Genomic DNA, 13182 nt, shown 5'->3' on the forward strand with positions numbered 1-13182 from the left:
GTCATCTGAGTATTCACAAATAATGCGCGCAGACTCATGACAATACAATAAATAAGCTGCGTCTGAGGGGAATGGATAGGTTATGTCGAATCCTTGACTCAGAGTTCTATTACTCTTCCTCGTCTCATCAACTACAATCATTGTTCTTGGCTCATACAATAAGATAAATAGTGGATGAAATATAAAATGTACGAACATGATACACCATAAGTATCGAATTGAACATATAAAGTGTAAATGCATGAATATAGATGAAACGATTAACTTATATGATTCATCACTCAGATCTCTGTCTACGGGTTTGGGTTTTTCATTATATGTATGAAGGTTACAGAAATAGTCGAATGACTTTGAGACCAATATAAGCCTGCGTAGCAGGAGGAAATTCACTTACACTTTCTCTATCTCTTTGTCTCTCTCCTATTCTCCTCTCAATGTTTTTCGGCCTCCCTCTTCACTTGGGAGAGAGGGGTATTTATAGGGAGGTTACGTGGGGTCCACTTCTGCAGCCCGTTATAACCTTATCCTCTTGTGTATTGTGCCACTCACGCAGAAGTCTTCGTGTTCTCGGCTGCATCTGCGTGTTCTATCTGGATACGCAGTATTATCTGCGCTTCCAATACAGGCTGACTGACACGTATGCTGTTTGAGGGTATTTAATGCGGGTAGTTGAGATGTCTGTCCGCGGTAGACAGCTGTCCTCTGCCCCTGTCTTGTCTGCGTCAGTCTGACTATCCCCAGCCGTAGATCTTAGATCTTTCTAGGGATAGGATAAAGTGACTCTTGGCTGTCCACGCGTGATATCATATCTTGATGCCCTTAACCGCATGTCCTCCACGTGTGTCTTTGTGGGCACGTGGCGGAAGATGAAATGTGTACCTACAGTTCTCAAGGACCGCTCCATTGCCTCGAAATGGCCCCGTCAGAAATGGATCCGTTTTGGTTATATACGGCATGGTACTTGAAACTGAAAAACAGATCAAGGTCGGTGGGGAAGGAATTGCAATGCAATGTTATTAGGCAAGCTGGCGGATAAGTATGCAAATGAATCAACTGGGCACCGTAAGAAAGAGTAACGACGATGCGCTCAACATTTGCATCGTGGGCTTGACTTTTGACTAACTGTAGTTTTGAAATTTTTTTTGTCCACTCCCCCATTTAGAAAGTCAACCTCCCATTTTGTCAAACTAAAAGATTTTGTGGCTGCTATTGCTGTATCACTGTCGCTATAGTCCGGATCGGAATCGTGAGTAAATCAAATAAATTCGTGAAAATTCTTGTTTATTCATTTCACATGTATTTACGAAAATGCTACATGTATTTCATGTTTCACCCAGATTGCACTCGCATGAAAAAGAATATTATCTCCGTTTATGGAAAAGTGTTATTTTTATTTTTTAAAAATAAAATAAAAAAAGAATAAAATAAAATAAAAATGAATCCACTTTACTTCACGCACCCGAATGATGGAGAGTTTAGATGGGAAAAACTCTTGTGTCTGGCACGATTTTGTTGCAGAATATATTCTGGATTTCCTGGGTGGGTGTGGAGTGATTTTAAGTAAAAACCTAGGGAAATATACCACCACCAGAACGAGTGAACAGTGATGCTCAACATATGCACTCCTCCATCCTTGTACTCAATCAACTTCTAGCATGTTTTGTTTCGTTGTTCTCTAATTTACAAAGTGAACCAAGAATTTTGGGTATGAAAAAAGCTAAGCAGATCTTGCATTTTGGCTCTAGAGTTTGTTTCAGTACTTTTGAGTACTACGGACACATATTTTGCATTTATAAAGGGAATGAACAAAAATGAATCAACATTTGGTTGTACAAGTAGTTACCACATTTCTCACTCTGATGAATTTCCGATTTTTATTTAGCAGTAATTTATGGATGACTCTCACTGCTAGCTAGTTACTCAAATTTGCATAATTCTGAGTATTTCCGTGACTTTGATGCTTTGGCGAGTACATGGTAAGAAATTATGAAATAAAAATTTCGCATTGCGAAACTTAACAGAGCAGTTTTGGCCATAGTTCGCTGACGACTCGGCTTCAGAAATTCAGACTCAAACCACATCCAGTATTTAAATATAAAGCAGTTGCAATTCTTTATTTATAAATTCATTGAACTTGAAATATTCATTATGTAATTCATGAAACCGCACAGAAACTGGGGAACATATGAAGAATGGTTTTTATTGTATGTAGAACCAATTTCTATCAGATATGACAGATGCTTATGGGCATTCTCCATGACTAGCATCAGGATAAACGGTTACAATCTCTTCAAGAAATCGAAATGTTTTCATACGATTGATAACACCGGGACCTTTTGTACTAACTGTGATGTTGTTTATATACCAGTGCGGATTTAATTCCCCTTTCTTCCCTTTGATCGCAATCCAACAGAAATTATTCGGCATACAAGGCAACTTGGTTCTGAATTTATCTGACGAATTGGGTAGAAAGTACGTGTACCCTCGACCCATAGCGCCCCAGTTCTTAATCAAGTTAGTGGTGTTGATGGTGCCTTCGCCGCCAATCGCCTCAATTATTACGCCGAGTTTGTAATCTGATGGCCCTCTGGTAATGCCAGTGTTCACTATCATTTCATAGTCACACTGTAATCATCACCATGTATTAAGAATGTGTACTGAGAACATATTTCATAAATGAAAAATAAAATAAAACAACATATGATGATTCTACTCATAAATATTTTAAGTACCTGAGCTTTGATTGATGTTGAGGCAATAGCTAAAAAGATTAGAAAATGTAGTGCGAGACTTGTGATCAGTTTAGCCATTTTTGAGATGATTGATGAGGAAAAATGGTGATTTGATCTTCGTATGAGATTTTATACTCTAAAATTCACCATAAGAAGAGATGAAGTTTTGGTTAGCTCAACTTCTCAGGTACTAAAGTAGTGCTGGCATTGTGGGCTTGACTTAGATTATTAGTAGTAGTTTGAAAATTTGTCTCCTTATTTTTGATTTCCCAGTGTTTTAAACGATCAGATTCAGTGGATGCTGGTGATAACTATCTCCGTCGCTATCAGTCTTAACAAACCAAACCACATGCTGACGAGTCCTCACGGTAAGAAAATTTTATCAAATTAGGCTGTAACGATGCGGCTATTCTGCTACATTTCTGTTCTTACAGAGCCACTTAAAATTGGATCCGTGTTGGTTGTTTAAGGTCTGGTACACAAAGCTGGTCACGAATATACCAAGGTGAGGAAGGCACAAACCCACCGTCCTTCTATGCAGCGCAGTAACTCTCAAACTTATTTTTGAAATTACTTAGGGTCCGTTTGGCACGGTGTATTTGGAGGAGGGATCGGGAAGTTCAGTGTTTGCCATTGGCCCAAACACACGACATAGGAACTATCCTTTACACATGGGTATTCAATATCGCTCGCCCTCTATTGCACTCTCCAATTACGCCATTTGACTAATTTTGATCATTTTTTCTTCATCATAATTTTGCAGGTTCTTCGTCTTCCTTTTTATCTTCTGAAAGTTAACAATTTCTTCCAAAATTTTCATTAGTTACCAAATTAAAAGTATCAATAACAATATTTAGTCTATTCTTGAGAAAAGAAACTTGGGTTTTCACCGTTAAAGGAAACTACCATATTAGGGTTCCATCAAAAATCTTGATCTGATCTCTCCACCTCTCTTTGTATTTCTCCCAATTCGTTCCTCTGAAGCTAAACATCCAAGGAATGAAAACGTTACTCAAGGATTCTCCTCTCCTCTGTCGTAACTTCTGTAATATGGGCTACCATTTGGGATGCTAATAGTCAAACTAGTTGGGTGTCTCATCAATTATGTTTGGTAGTTATCTATGAAGTTGAGTGACCGTTGATCTGCGGGCACGCGTCTAGCATATGTTAGCTGGGATTAGGGTTAATCATTTGTATTTATTGTAAGAGAAGCCGTATTCTTCTCTAACTATCTGAAATTGTTGAAATAACAACCCCTTTGGCTGCGTTCTTATGAACCAGATTTGGCTCGATCCTTTGAGGATTTGAGATTTATTCCTTCATTTCTTTACATCTTTACCTTCTTGAATGTCTTGTTGTGATCATAACACAACATTTGGAATTATAGCCACTCAAATTCCGCTCAATTTTTTTCTCTATCATGACTCTGAAAGAAGTTCAAGATAAAGTTAATGATAACACAGCTGCAATTGGTAAATTATAGTCTGATGTCGCTGCGATCTCAACTGATCTAATGCTTAAATTTGGTTTACTCATGAAGAAACTAGATCAAAACCATCAAGTTCAACCTACACCTGACCAAGCTAGTGGTTCTCATAATGAAGCTGAAGGTGATCGTAATTTTTCACCATCGTACGCCACCTGATTTCCATTATCAACCACATCGCATACCTAATTTGAATTTTCCAAGGTTCGATGGTGATAATCCCATGGGATGGATCCAAAAGAGTGAACGCTATTTTCAGCTCAACAATGTAGAGGAGCACAAGAAGGTGGATATTGTAGCCTTTTATCTAGAGGGTAAGGCTGATAAATGTTTTTTTTTTATTTTTTTTATTTCCAGGTCAATAGGCATTGTATTACTTGGAATAATTTATCTCAATATTTATGTGCTAGATTTGAAAACCCTATTGAAGAAAACTTTGTTGGTAGCTTTAACAAATTGATTCACAATTCCACTGTTGGCGGTTATTATGAAGCTTTTGAGTGACCTTAATGCTTAAAATGAACCCATCTCTGGATGAATCTTATTTTGTCATGAGTTTTCTCAGTGGGTTAAAAGATGAAATAGGTAAATCTGTTTCCATGTTTTATTCAAAAACATTAGCTGATGCTTTTTCTTTAGCCAGACTTCAAGAACAAAAAATTAATGCAGCAGCCACATCCACTAAGTCTTTTATCAAATCCTTCACTAGCTCATTCAACTCAAGTAAACCATACTCCAATTTATATTTTCCTCCAAAACCAATACTCACCTCACCAAAATCATCTCCTCTCACCCCAAAGTCTCTTTTCACTCCTTTGCAAAAGTCAAATCCACCAACACCTACAATTAAAAGACTTACACAAGATGAGATGAACAAAAGGATAACTCAGGGGCTATGTTACAACCGTGATGATGTCTATAGGCCAGGTCATCTTTGTATAGGTAAACAAAATATTTTTATGTTACAATGGGATCAAGTTGAATCCCAACACACTGAGGTTGAGAAGGAAGTTTTTGAAGAAGCTGTAGAATTCCCAGTGCAATTTGATGTTGAGATATCTCTTCATTCTCTCACAGGAAATTCTACTGGTGATACAATTAGAATCCCTGGTACCCTACACAAGCATCAGGTTTCTATTCTTATTGATACAGGAAGTACTACAAGTTTCATTGGTAGTTAATTGGCTCAGTCATTTAAGTGTGAAATTACACCTACTTCACTTATGCTAGTAACTGTTGTTGATGGAGACAGAATTATTAGTACTGGTATTTGTACACAACTCCGATGGAGCATGCAAGGACACAAGTTTGTAGAAGATCTAAGGGTTTTACCATTGGGGAATGTGACATGTTTTGGGTGCTGATTGGCTTCAGATTGGGAGATGTTCTATTCATCTTTTCTAAGTTGAACATTTCTGTTAGAGCACTGCTCGGTCGAACTCGCATGCGTTTCTATCTCAAGTATGTTTGTCAATGTTAGTGATCAAAACTATAAGTCTTGATTCGACATAGTTTGTGTAGTTGAGCTTAGACTTCACAACGCTTATCACTTGAAGACGAAGAACTAATAAGGAGAGATTGTGAAACTTCATCGACAAAAAAGTATGTGGAGACTTAAACTCATCTATCACTTGGAAAGTCTATTTCTACTCTATCTCCTATATTGAGACATAAGTCGTGTTACGATATAGTTTTCTCTATACACATTTGAGATTTCGAGCTGAGTATATCTCGCTTACATATTTCTCGAAATATGTGTTGGTAAGCTTTTGCTTCGACCAAGTTCATCTTATATCATGAGAAAATTGCCGAGTAATATCTTACATGGTTTGTGTGATACAATCATTTGGTATAAGACTTGGAATGTTTCGATAATGATTATTTCAATATCTTGAAAATTGCTTTGATGCTAATAGTGTGTGAAACCGGCTATTGTCATTATAGAAGAATATTTCAATGATTGAAATGAATATTTGAGATTATGTAACCATCTTTGGATATAAGCACATATAGTGTGTTCGCACATTAGTGTATAAATCCATAAACCAGGAACCAAGAGTATGCATATGTGTGTATACGAAACTGGTGAAGGAGACAGGTTAAGTATGCGTACCGGTACGCATACTGGTGGAAGTTTTCTAACCGAAAAATTCTGCTGAGTTTGGGAATTAACAATCTCTTAACTAGTCACCTTAAGTATGCATACCCGTACGCATACTGGCGGAAGTTTTCGAACCGAAAATTTCTGCTGAGTTTGGAAACTAAACCAACTCAAACCCGGTTGTGTAAGTATGCATACCCATACGCTTACTTAAGATGGTTACTTTATTAAATCGGTCAGTTCATGAACTAAAACATTTATCAATAAGGAATGCAGTCTTTGCAAATCATGGCTATAATGTTCATGTATAGATTTGAGTGAATCAAACCGATTTTTCTTCAATTGTGTTCTTGTATAAATCCATGAGAATATAGCAATTGAACAACTCTTTAACTAGTTTCATATGATTCATTTGAACTAGTTATGGTTAAGATGAATAAGGTTGATATGAGAGTAATCATATGGCTAATCTCGGTTAACTATTTGTGAACCAACATGGTGTACACGTTTAGGTACGGTTACATAAACCTAAATGAGGGTACATTTCATTTCTGTGTAACAAGATAAGTTCGATCTAACGGTTGAAAGATATTATCTTGGTTGAATCTGGTTTTTCATATAGAGGTGATTATTGAATGCTTTGTTACCAAGGTAACTTGGATTGCAAACCCTGATTTCAAAACTATATAAAGGAGAACTCTAACAACTGGGAAACCTAATCCCCACACCTCCTGTGTGTTACTAGTTGCATAACTAGAGTCGATTCTCCTTTAACCTTAGGTTTCTTCTCGAGACCCTGTAGGTTAACGACTTGAAGACTTCATTGGGATTGTGAAGCCAGACCCAACTATTCTCTTTGTAGTTGTGTGATCTGATCTTGATGTTTCTATCGTGATTGAGTGCAATTGTAAAATTTTCTTGAGATTTTATATCTCCGGTAGGCAAGATAGAAAAGTAATCACAAACACCTTTGTCTCATCGTTTGTGATTCCACAATAACTTGTTTCGCTAGTCGATTAAGTTTATTGTGAGGTGATTGATAGTACTAGGCTGTTCTTCGGGAATATAAGTCCGGTTTATCAATTGGTTCCTGTTCACCTTGATTTATCAAAAGACGTAACAAAAACTCTTGGGTATTTCTGTGGGAGACAGATTTATTCAATCCTATAGACTAATCTATGTTAGACATATTTGTTTATCAAGTCTTCGAGTTTGGGTCGTAGCAACTCTTAGTTGTGGGTGAGATCAGCCAAGGGATTCAAGTGCGTAGTATCCTGCTGGGATCAAAGATGTAAGGAGCGCAAATGTACCTTGAATCAGTGTGAGATTGATTAGGGTTCAAATAGTCCGAAGTTAATTGGTAGTATGCTAGTTTCTGTAGCGGTTTAATACAGTGTGGTGTTCAATGTGGACTAGGTCCCGAGGTTTTTCTGTATTTGCAGTTTCCTCGTTAACAAAATTCTGGTGTCTGTGTTATTTCTTTTCCGCATTATATTTTATTATATAATTGAAATATCACAAGTTATGCGTTAAGATCAATCAATTAGAATATCCAACCTTTGATTGTTGATTTACATTGATTGACATTTGAACACTGGTCTTTGGTATCGTTCAAGTAATTCCTATTATATTCAATCGGGCTCGCAGATGTCTATTTGCTGATTACGGATTGAATTAAAAGTTAGAGATATTAAACTCTTTGATATACTTTATTCTAGATTGAGTCTGACTGTCTAGTTGATTATTTGGAAAGTGTATTGGAGTAAGTCCTCTCAGATTGCCAAACAAATTGTTGGGTGTGTGGTAGAATCGGAAACCTACAATAAAATACTGCAAGTGCACAGTGTCTAACTAGCAGACAGTGGCAAGTACATGTCATTCCCACGAGGAGTGTGAAAATACTACTACTAATTAATACCAAAAACTAAATGATCAAATTCAATATTTCAGAAATTCGGAAGCAAATGAAATAATAATAATAATAATAATAAACAAAATAGGAGTATGTTATTAGGGTTTTCGATTTCCACCAGTTCAATCATATAAAACTCTACTAATTACTATTTATTACTCAAGACAAATGTCGAACTCAATCTCATGTCTCGGAAGATGGTATATTAAATTCTAAAATATAGTTTCTCCGCTGTAATTTCCTTCGCTTCATGGGTAGTGATTTTAAAGCATTACCTATCAATTCTAAAGCATACAATGTCAAAGGACCTAACCCAAGCACGAAATATCAATTAAAAAACATAAATAATCAAGAAAATCACATAAACGATTAAACATCAAGCTATATTAGAAATTACTATTCAATGAAGAGAAATTACTATTCAAGGAATCATTATTAAAAATATCATCGTAGAATTTATAAAATTAAATTGACTTCCATCTAAACCCTAACAAATAACTTAACAAACCATGGAGAAAGAAATCAAAACAACAAACCCCTTTCTTCTCCTGTCAACGGCTCCGTAGCCGCACTCCCGGCCTCCTCCTTTTCTTTTCTGTCTCAATTCCCTTATATCTCTTACGGCGAACAAGTCACCAAAAATAAGACCTCGTACAAATATTTCAAGTCCTGGCCCAATATCCATGCTGATATCCAAAGCAGGCTCATGCATCGTCAACCATCAGCCGGACCCTTGCCTCTATGTTGCTTTCGTCTTCTTCCATTGTGTTACTCCCGTGATAGGCCAACTACTAAACCTTCACCCAATGGTCGCGACAGTTCGACCAATTAATCCATACCAGTCCAGTTCGATGCAAACATGACCTACATCTTCTCAACAAACCGATACTCAAGGCACTTCCAACACCAACTGCTCAAATCAACTGTTTGATGCCGATCTTCAATTATCTTCAATTCACAATTCCTCTCGTTACTGCCACCACAACCAACACCAACTTGAGAGTATAAATTCCACCACTAATAACTCCGGTGACTGATGTCGGTTGCGTCCATTCTTTCACGTCTCAAGAACTATAAACAGCAGCCACCAACTGTTCAGCTTCTTCCTTTGCCCTGTTTACTCGATAGAATCCATCCAAGAGTTAATGCCAGCACTGCTGTTGTTGATCTCTTTCTTCACTGCTCCATTCAAACACACAACCTCAATTCATCACCAGCAACGCAAGTACCCGTGCACTACCAGTTCACTCTCCATCTATGAGCTTCAAATATGACCAAATTTCAGACCAATTTTGACAAACCATAGCATCAATTCTGTCGTCTGTTGCCCTTCCTGCCAACGTCAATAGCACAGCTCGTGATAAACCCCAGTTCACACCATACTTGCACCATCTTCTCTATCGATCCATCCATTACAGACTCTAGCTGGAGTTCTTCTTCATTCCTCGGCTGCAAGTCTCCCAACCATCGCAAACTTCATTATCCATCATGGCAGTAACAACAGCTCTTTGTACGTCTGCAGCATCACACTCATACAACACCTCTTCTAAATATCATCATCACTGGTTGCAAAAGCTCAACCAGTTACCCAACACATTACTGAAAATCCAATCAACACCAGTCCGAGAGTATTCAACCCACTCATGTCATGAGTACTGCAGTCTGCAGTCACGAAAATACCACCTCCGACTCCATATACATTCAACACTACTTAACAAATAGGCCTGCTGTTTGCAGCCAACACAAAAATCAAACCCAAATGAAATCTATCCAGTTAATCCCCAAACTCCACTGATTCAACCTCTTGTTGCTGTGTTTATTTCTTAAACGAGAAGTGCCATTTGAAACCCAATTCAATCCATGCAATTTATCCCCAGACTCCAATTATCTCCGTTCTTTCCATCACTCTCTTTCCTTTACTCTTTCAAGCACGAGCTTCTGCCTTGAAAAATAAGAGATGAAATCTCCATGTGTTTTGTAAAATGACATGTGTTGGAGAACTGCCACATCACACAGTTGCCCCATCCTCTTCACACTTTTGGAGCAAGAATTCTGCTAAACTGTACAAATGCACTTGATAATTCATTGGCCAGGATCAAGCAGGTGTCCGTGAAATAGCTTCAGTGCCGCTGATATATAGAAATACAAGGTTGGCCACATAAATGTCTTTGGACGTCTTTGTCGCAAACTCCGTTCTAGCTCTTGTTTTAATCATTTATTTACCGGATGATTGAATTCGCTCGTACTTTCTACAAAAGCACTAAAATAGTATTGTTAGCCAAAATATCGAGTCCTAGCTGATATAAATATGGGTGTAAAATGTGGCATTTACGTGCTTATCAGTGTGGTTGTTAGACTCCCGCATTTTCAATTAGTATCAGAGTAGGCAAACACATTAAAGACCTTACAAGTCTGTGTTTATAGCGATATGATATGGACAAAAGTGCTTTCTCTTTAAACGTACCACCAATCTTCGATGACTCAAATTACTTATGGTGAAAAATTGCCATGTATGCCTTTCTTCAAGCATGATATTTTCAATCACGGGTTTATGTAGTTAATGACTATGATGCTCCCGTTATGGAAGTAGGGAATGCGACCGTTCCTAAGGATATTGGTGCATGTGACGCTGCTGAGATACTTGCTGCAAAGCAAAACTCCAACGGTTTGAATACCATCATACATGTCATTACCCCAGATCTTCAGCACCATGTGACTGCGTGTACTCGGTTTAAAGATGCTTGGGATATCTTAGAAACTGTATTCGACGAAAATACCAGTGAAAAGGAAGCTAGGCTATAAAAATTTAATTCCGATTGGGAAAACCTTCGTATTGCAGATGAAGATTCATTTGATGAGTTTAATCACAAAGTGTCTGAAATTGTTAATGCATCCTTTGCACTGGGTAAGACTATTCCTGAAAAGGACATTGTGATGGAAACTCTCAGATCGCTGCCAGCCAGATACGATTCTAAGAAGCATGCCACTGTTGAAGGAAATAACCTTGATGCTCTCTCCAGAAATACGTTGGTTGGGAAGCTAAAGATCTTTGATCATGAGCATACATCCAAAACTGGAAAGGATGTTGCCTTCAAAGCACAAAGGAACACTAAATTACTTGACAAAAGTAAAAGTGTTTATGTCTCTGAGGATGATTTTTCTGAGACTGATTCATCAAATGAAGATCTTGACAAATCAGTCTCTATGATCACAAGACAGTTTAGGGATCTTATATTGAAGAGAAGTAAACGGTTTTCCAGAGACAAACCTAGGTCGTCAGTTAAACCTCACAATCGCATTCCTCCTAAAAACAGGGATGCTGACGAGGCTGATGACGAGGATATGCCACAGTGCTTTAAGTGTAAGGGTTTTGGTCATTTTGCGAATGAGCGTCCGAACCGTAGAAAATACACTGGAAACAAAGGTCTTGATGCAACACTTGATGAAATGTCTAATCAATATGATTCCAACGAAGATGAAAAATCAAGTGTTGCACTCCTCTGTGAAGATATTGATTTTGATAATTGTAGCAATACATACGTCAATCTTGATATCCTTCCAGAAGAAGACTCAACCAATCTGGAAGAAGAAATTAACCTTTCTGTTGGAAACACTATATTTGATTTTTCAGGTTCCACTATGTGTCTAGCAGCTTGCACATCTCGGGCGTCTGAATCATCTTATCCAGTGGCATGTTCTTATTGTTCACTCAAGGGTCATAAACTTTCAAAGTGTTTCAAGTACAAACACAATATGAGACATGTCAAGAGACTTCAAAGAAGAGAAAATCGCCTAGCAAACAAGCTCAAACTTGTTCAAAAAAGCGCTGAGGTATGTAAGATTTTATCCTCTTCAAAGAAGTTGGTTTCCAAAGATAGGTCTAGATCACTAGAGAAAAGAGTATGGTCTAAACAATTTGATAGACATGGTTCTATGAATTCCTTTCAAAAAGGGGATGGTGGAAAAATTATTGTTCACCGCAACATAATTTGATTGTGTTGGTTTCGTGCATCTCGTCTCATGTGCCTGATAAAAAAGAAACAAGATTGTGCACACCTCAAGCTTTAAAAAAAGAAAAATAGTTTTTCTTTGGTTTGCAAATTTGGAATTCTTCCTTGTCAATTGGTTTTGGAAGAGACTTCCTGTGTTTTCAATAAAAGAGGGTTATTCTCAACAATTCTACTCTCTTTAGGATTGTGAATTGTGTGTGCGTTAACCTGTGCTGTTTAAGGTTCTGTGACCCTACATCTTTTTTCCTTCTCTGAAACTCTTTTCATCTTACTGCATGTTGATTTTAAATTGTGATTTCCTATCACAAACCCATACAAGTATGGAGATTCGAAACATCATGTGTTCTGGTGGAAAAGATGTTAATATGATTGTTAAGCCATCAATCATGAAGGAAAAAGAAAAATCTCCGTACCCCCAACTTTGAAGAGAAAAAGAAGGAATGTGAGGAAGCCAAGAGCTGTTCCTTCAAATTCTCAGAAGTTTTCTGATGTTTTTGAAGAGTTGAAGGAAGCAAGGAAGGAGATTCAGCAAATAAAGGCTTTTGTTATGAGAACTCTTGAAATTAAGAAGACCCTGATTCGACATCATCAGCCTAGAAGGTTTGTTGGAATTGACTCCTTTCTCCATGAACCTTATGTTCCCATGGCTGTTGACGAGAAGGAGTTCAGGGACGATAAGGAACTCTTCAGAGGTATCAATGTCTAGTAAATCTTCTTTATGTTTTTAGAAGAATAACTAGGGTTCAGAATAGCCATTATTGTGAGTACACATAGCTATGTCCAGCGATTTTCATCTTCAATGTTTTTAGATTTAGTTATTTAAATTCTAAGTTATTTGGAAAATGATTTTTTTGTAATTTTAATCTTTATGATTTTATATATTGCAAATTGTTACGGGATATGTTGTTTACGTTCGTGAACCTGTGACTGTCCCATACTTG

The 13182-nt window shown here is 37.4% G+C and overlaps 1 protein-coding gene across 1 annotated transcript; it reads right to left on the bottom strand.

Moving 5' to 3' along the window:
- Positions 1-2093: 2093 nt before the first annotated feature.
- LOC113275673 (PLAT domain-containing protein 2-like) lies at positions 2094-2931 on the bottom strand. The gene is made up of 2 exons (XM_026525216.1): positions 2733-2931; positions 2094-2625 (listed from the first exon to the last, which is right to left on the bottom strand). The coding sequence occupies exons 1-2, from the start codon at positions 2808-2810 to the stop codon at positions 2242-2244; spliced, it is 462 nt and encodes a 153-aa protein (XP_026381001.1). The 5' UTR covers positions 2811-2931; the 3' UTR covers positions 2094-2241.
- Positions 2932-13182: the final 10251 nt, after the last annotated feature.

This window comes from Papaver somniferum, chromosome 4 (assembly GCF_003573695.1).
Source record: "Papaver somniferum cultivar HN1 chromosome 4, ASM357369v1, whole genome shotgun sequence".
Taxonomy (NCBI): Eukaryota; Viridiplantae; Streptophyta; class Magnoliopsida; order Ranunculales; family Papaveraceae; genus Papaver; species Papaver somniferum.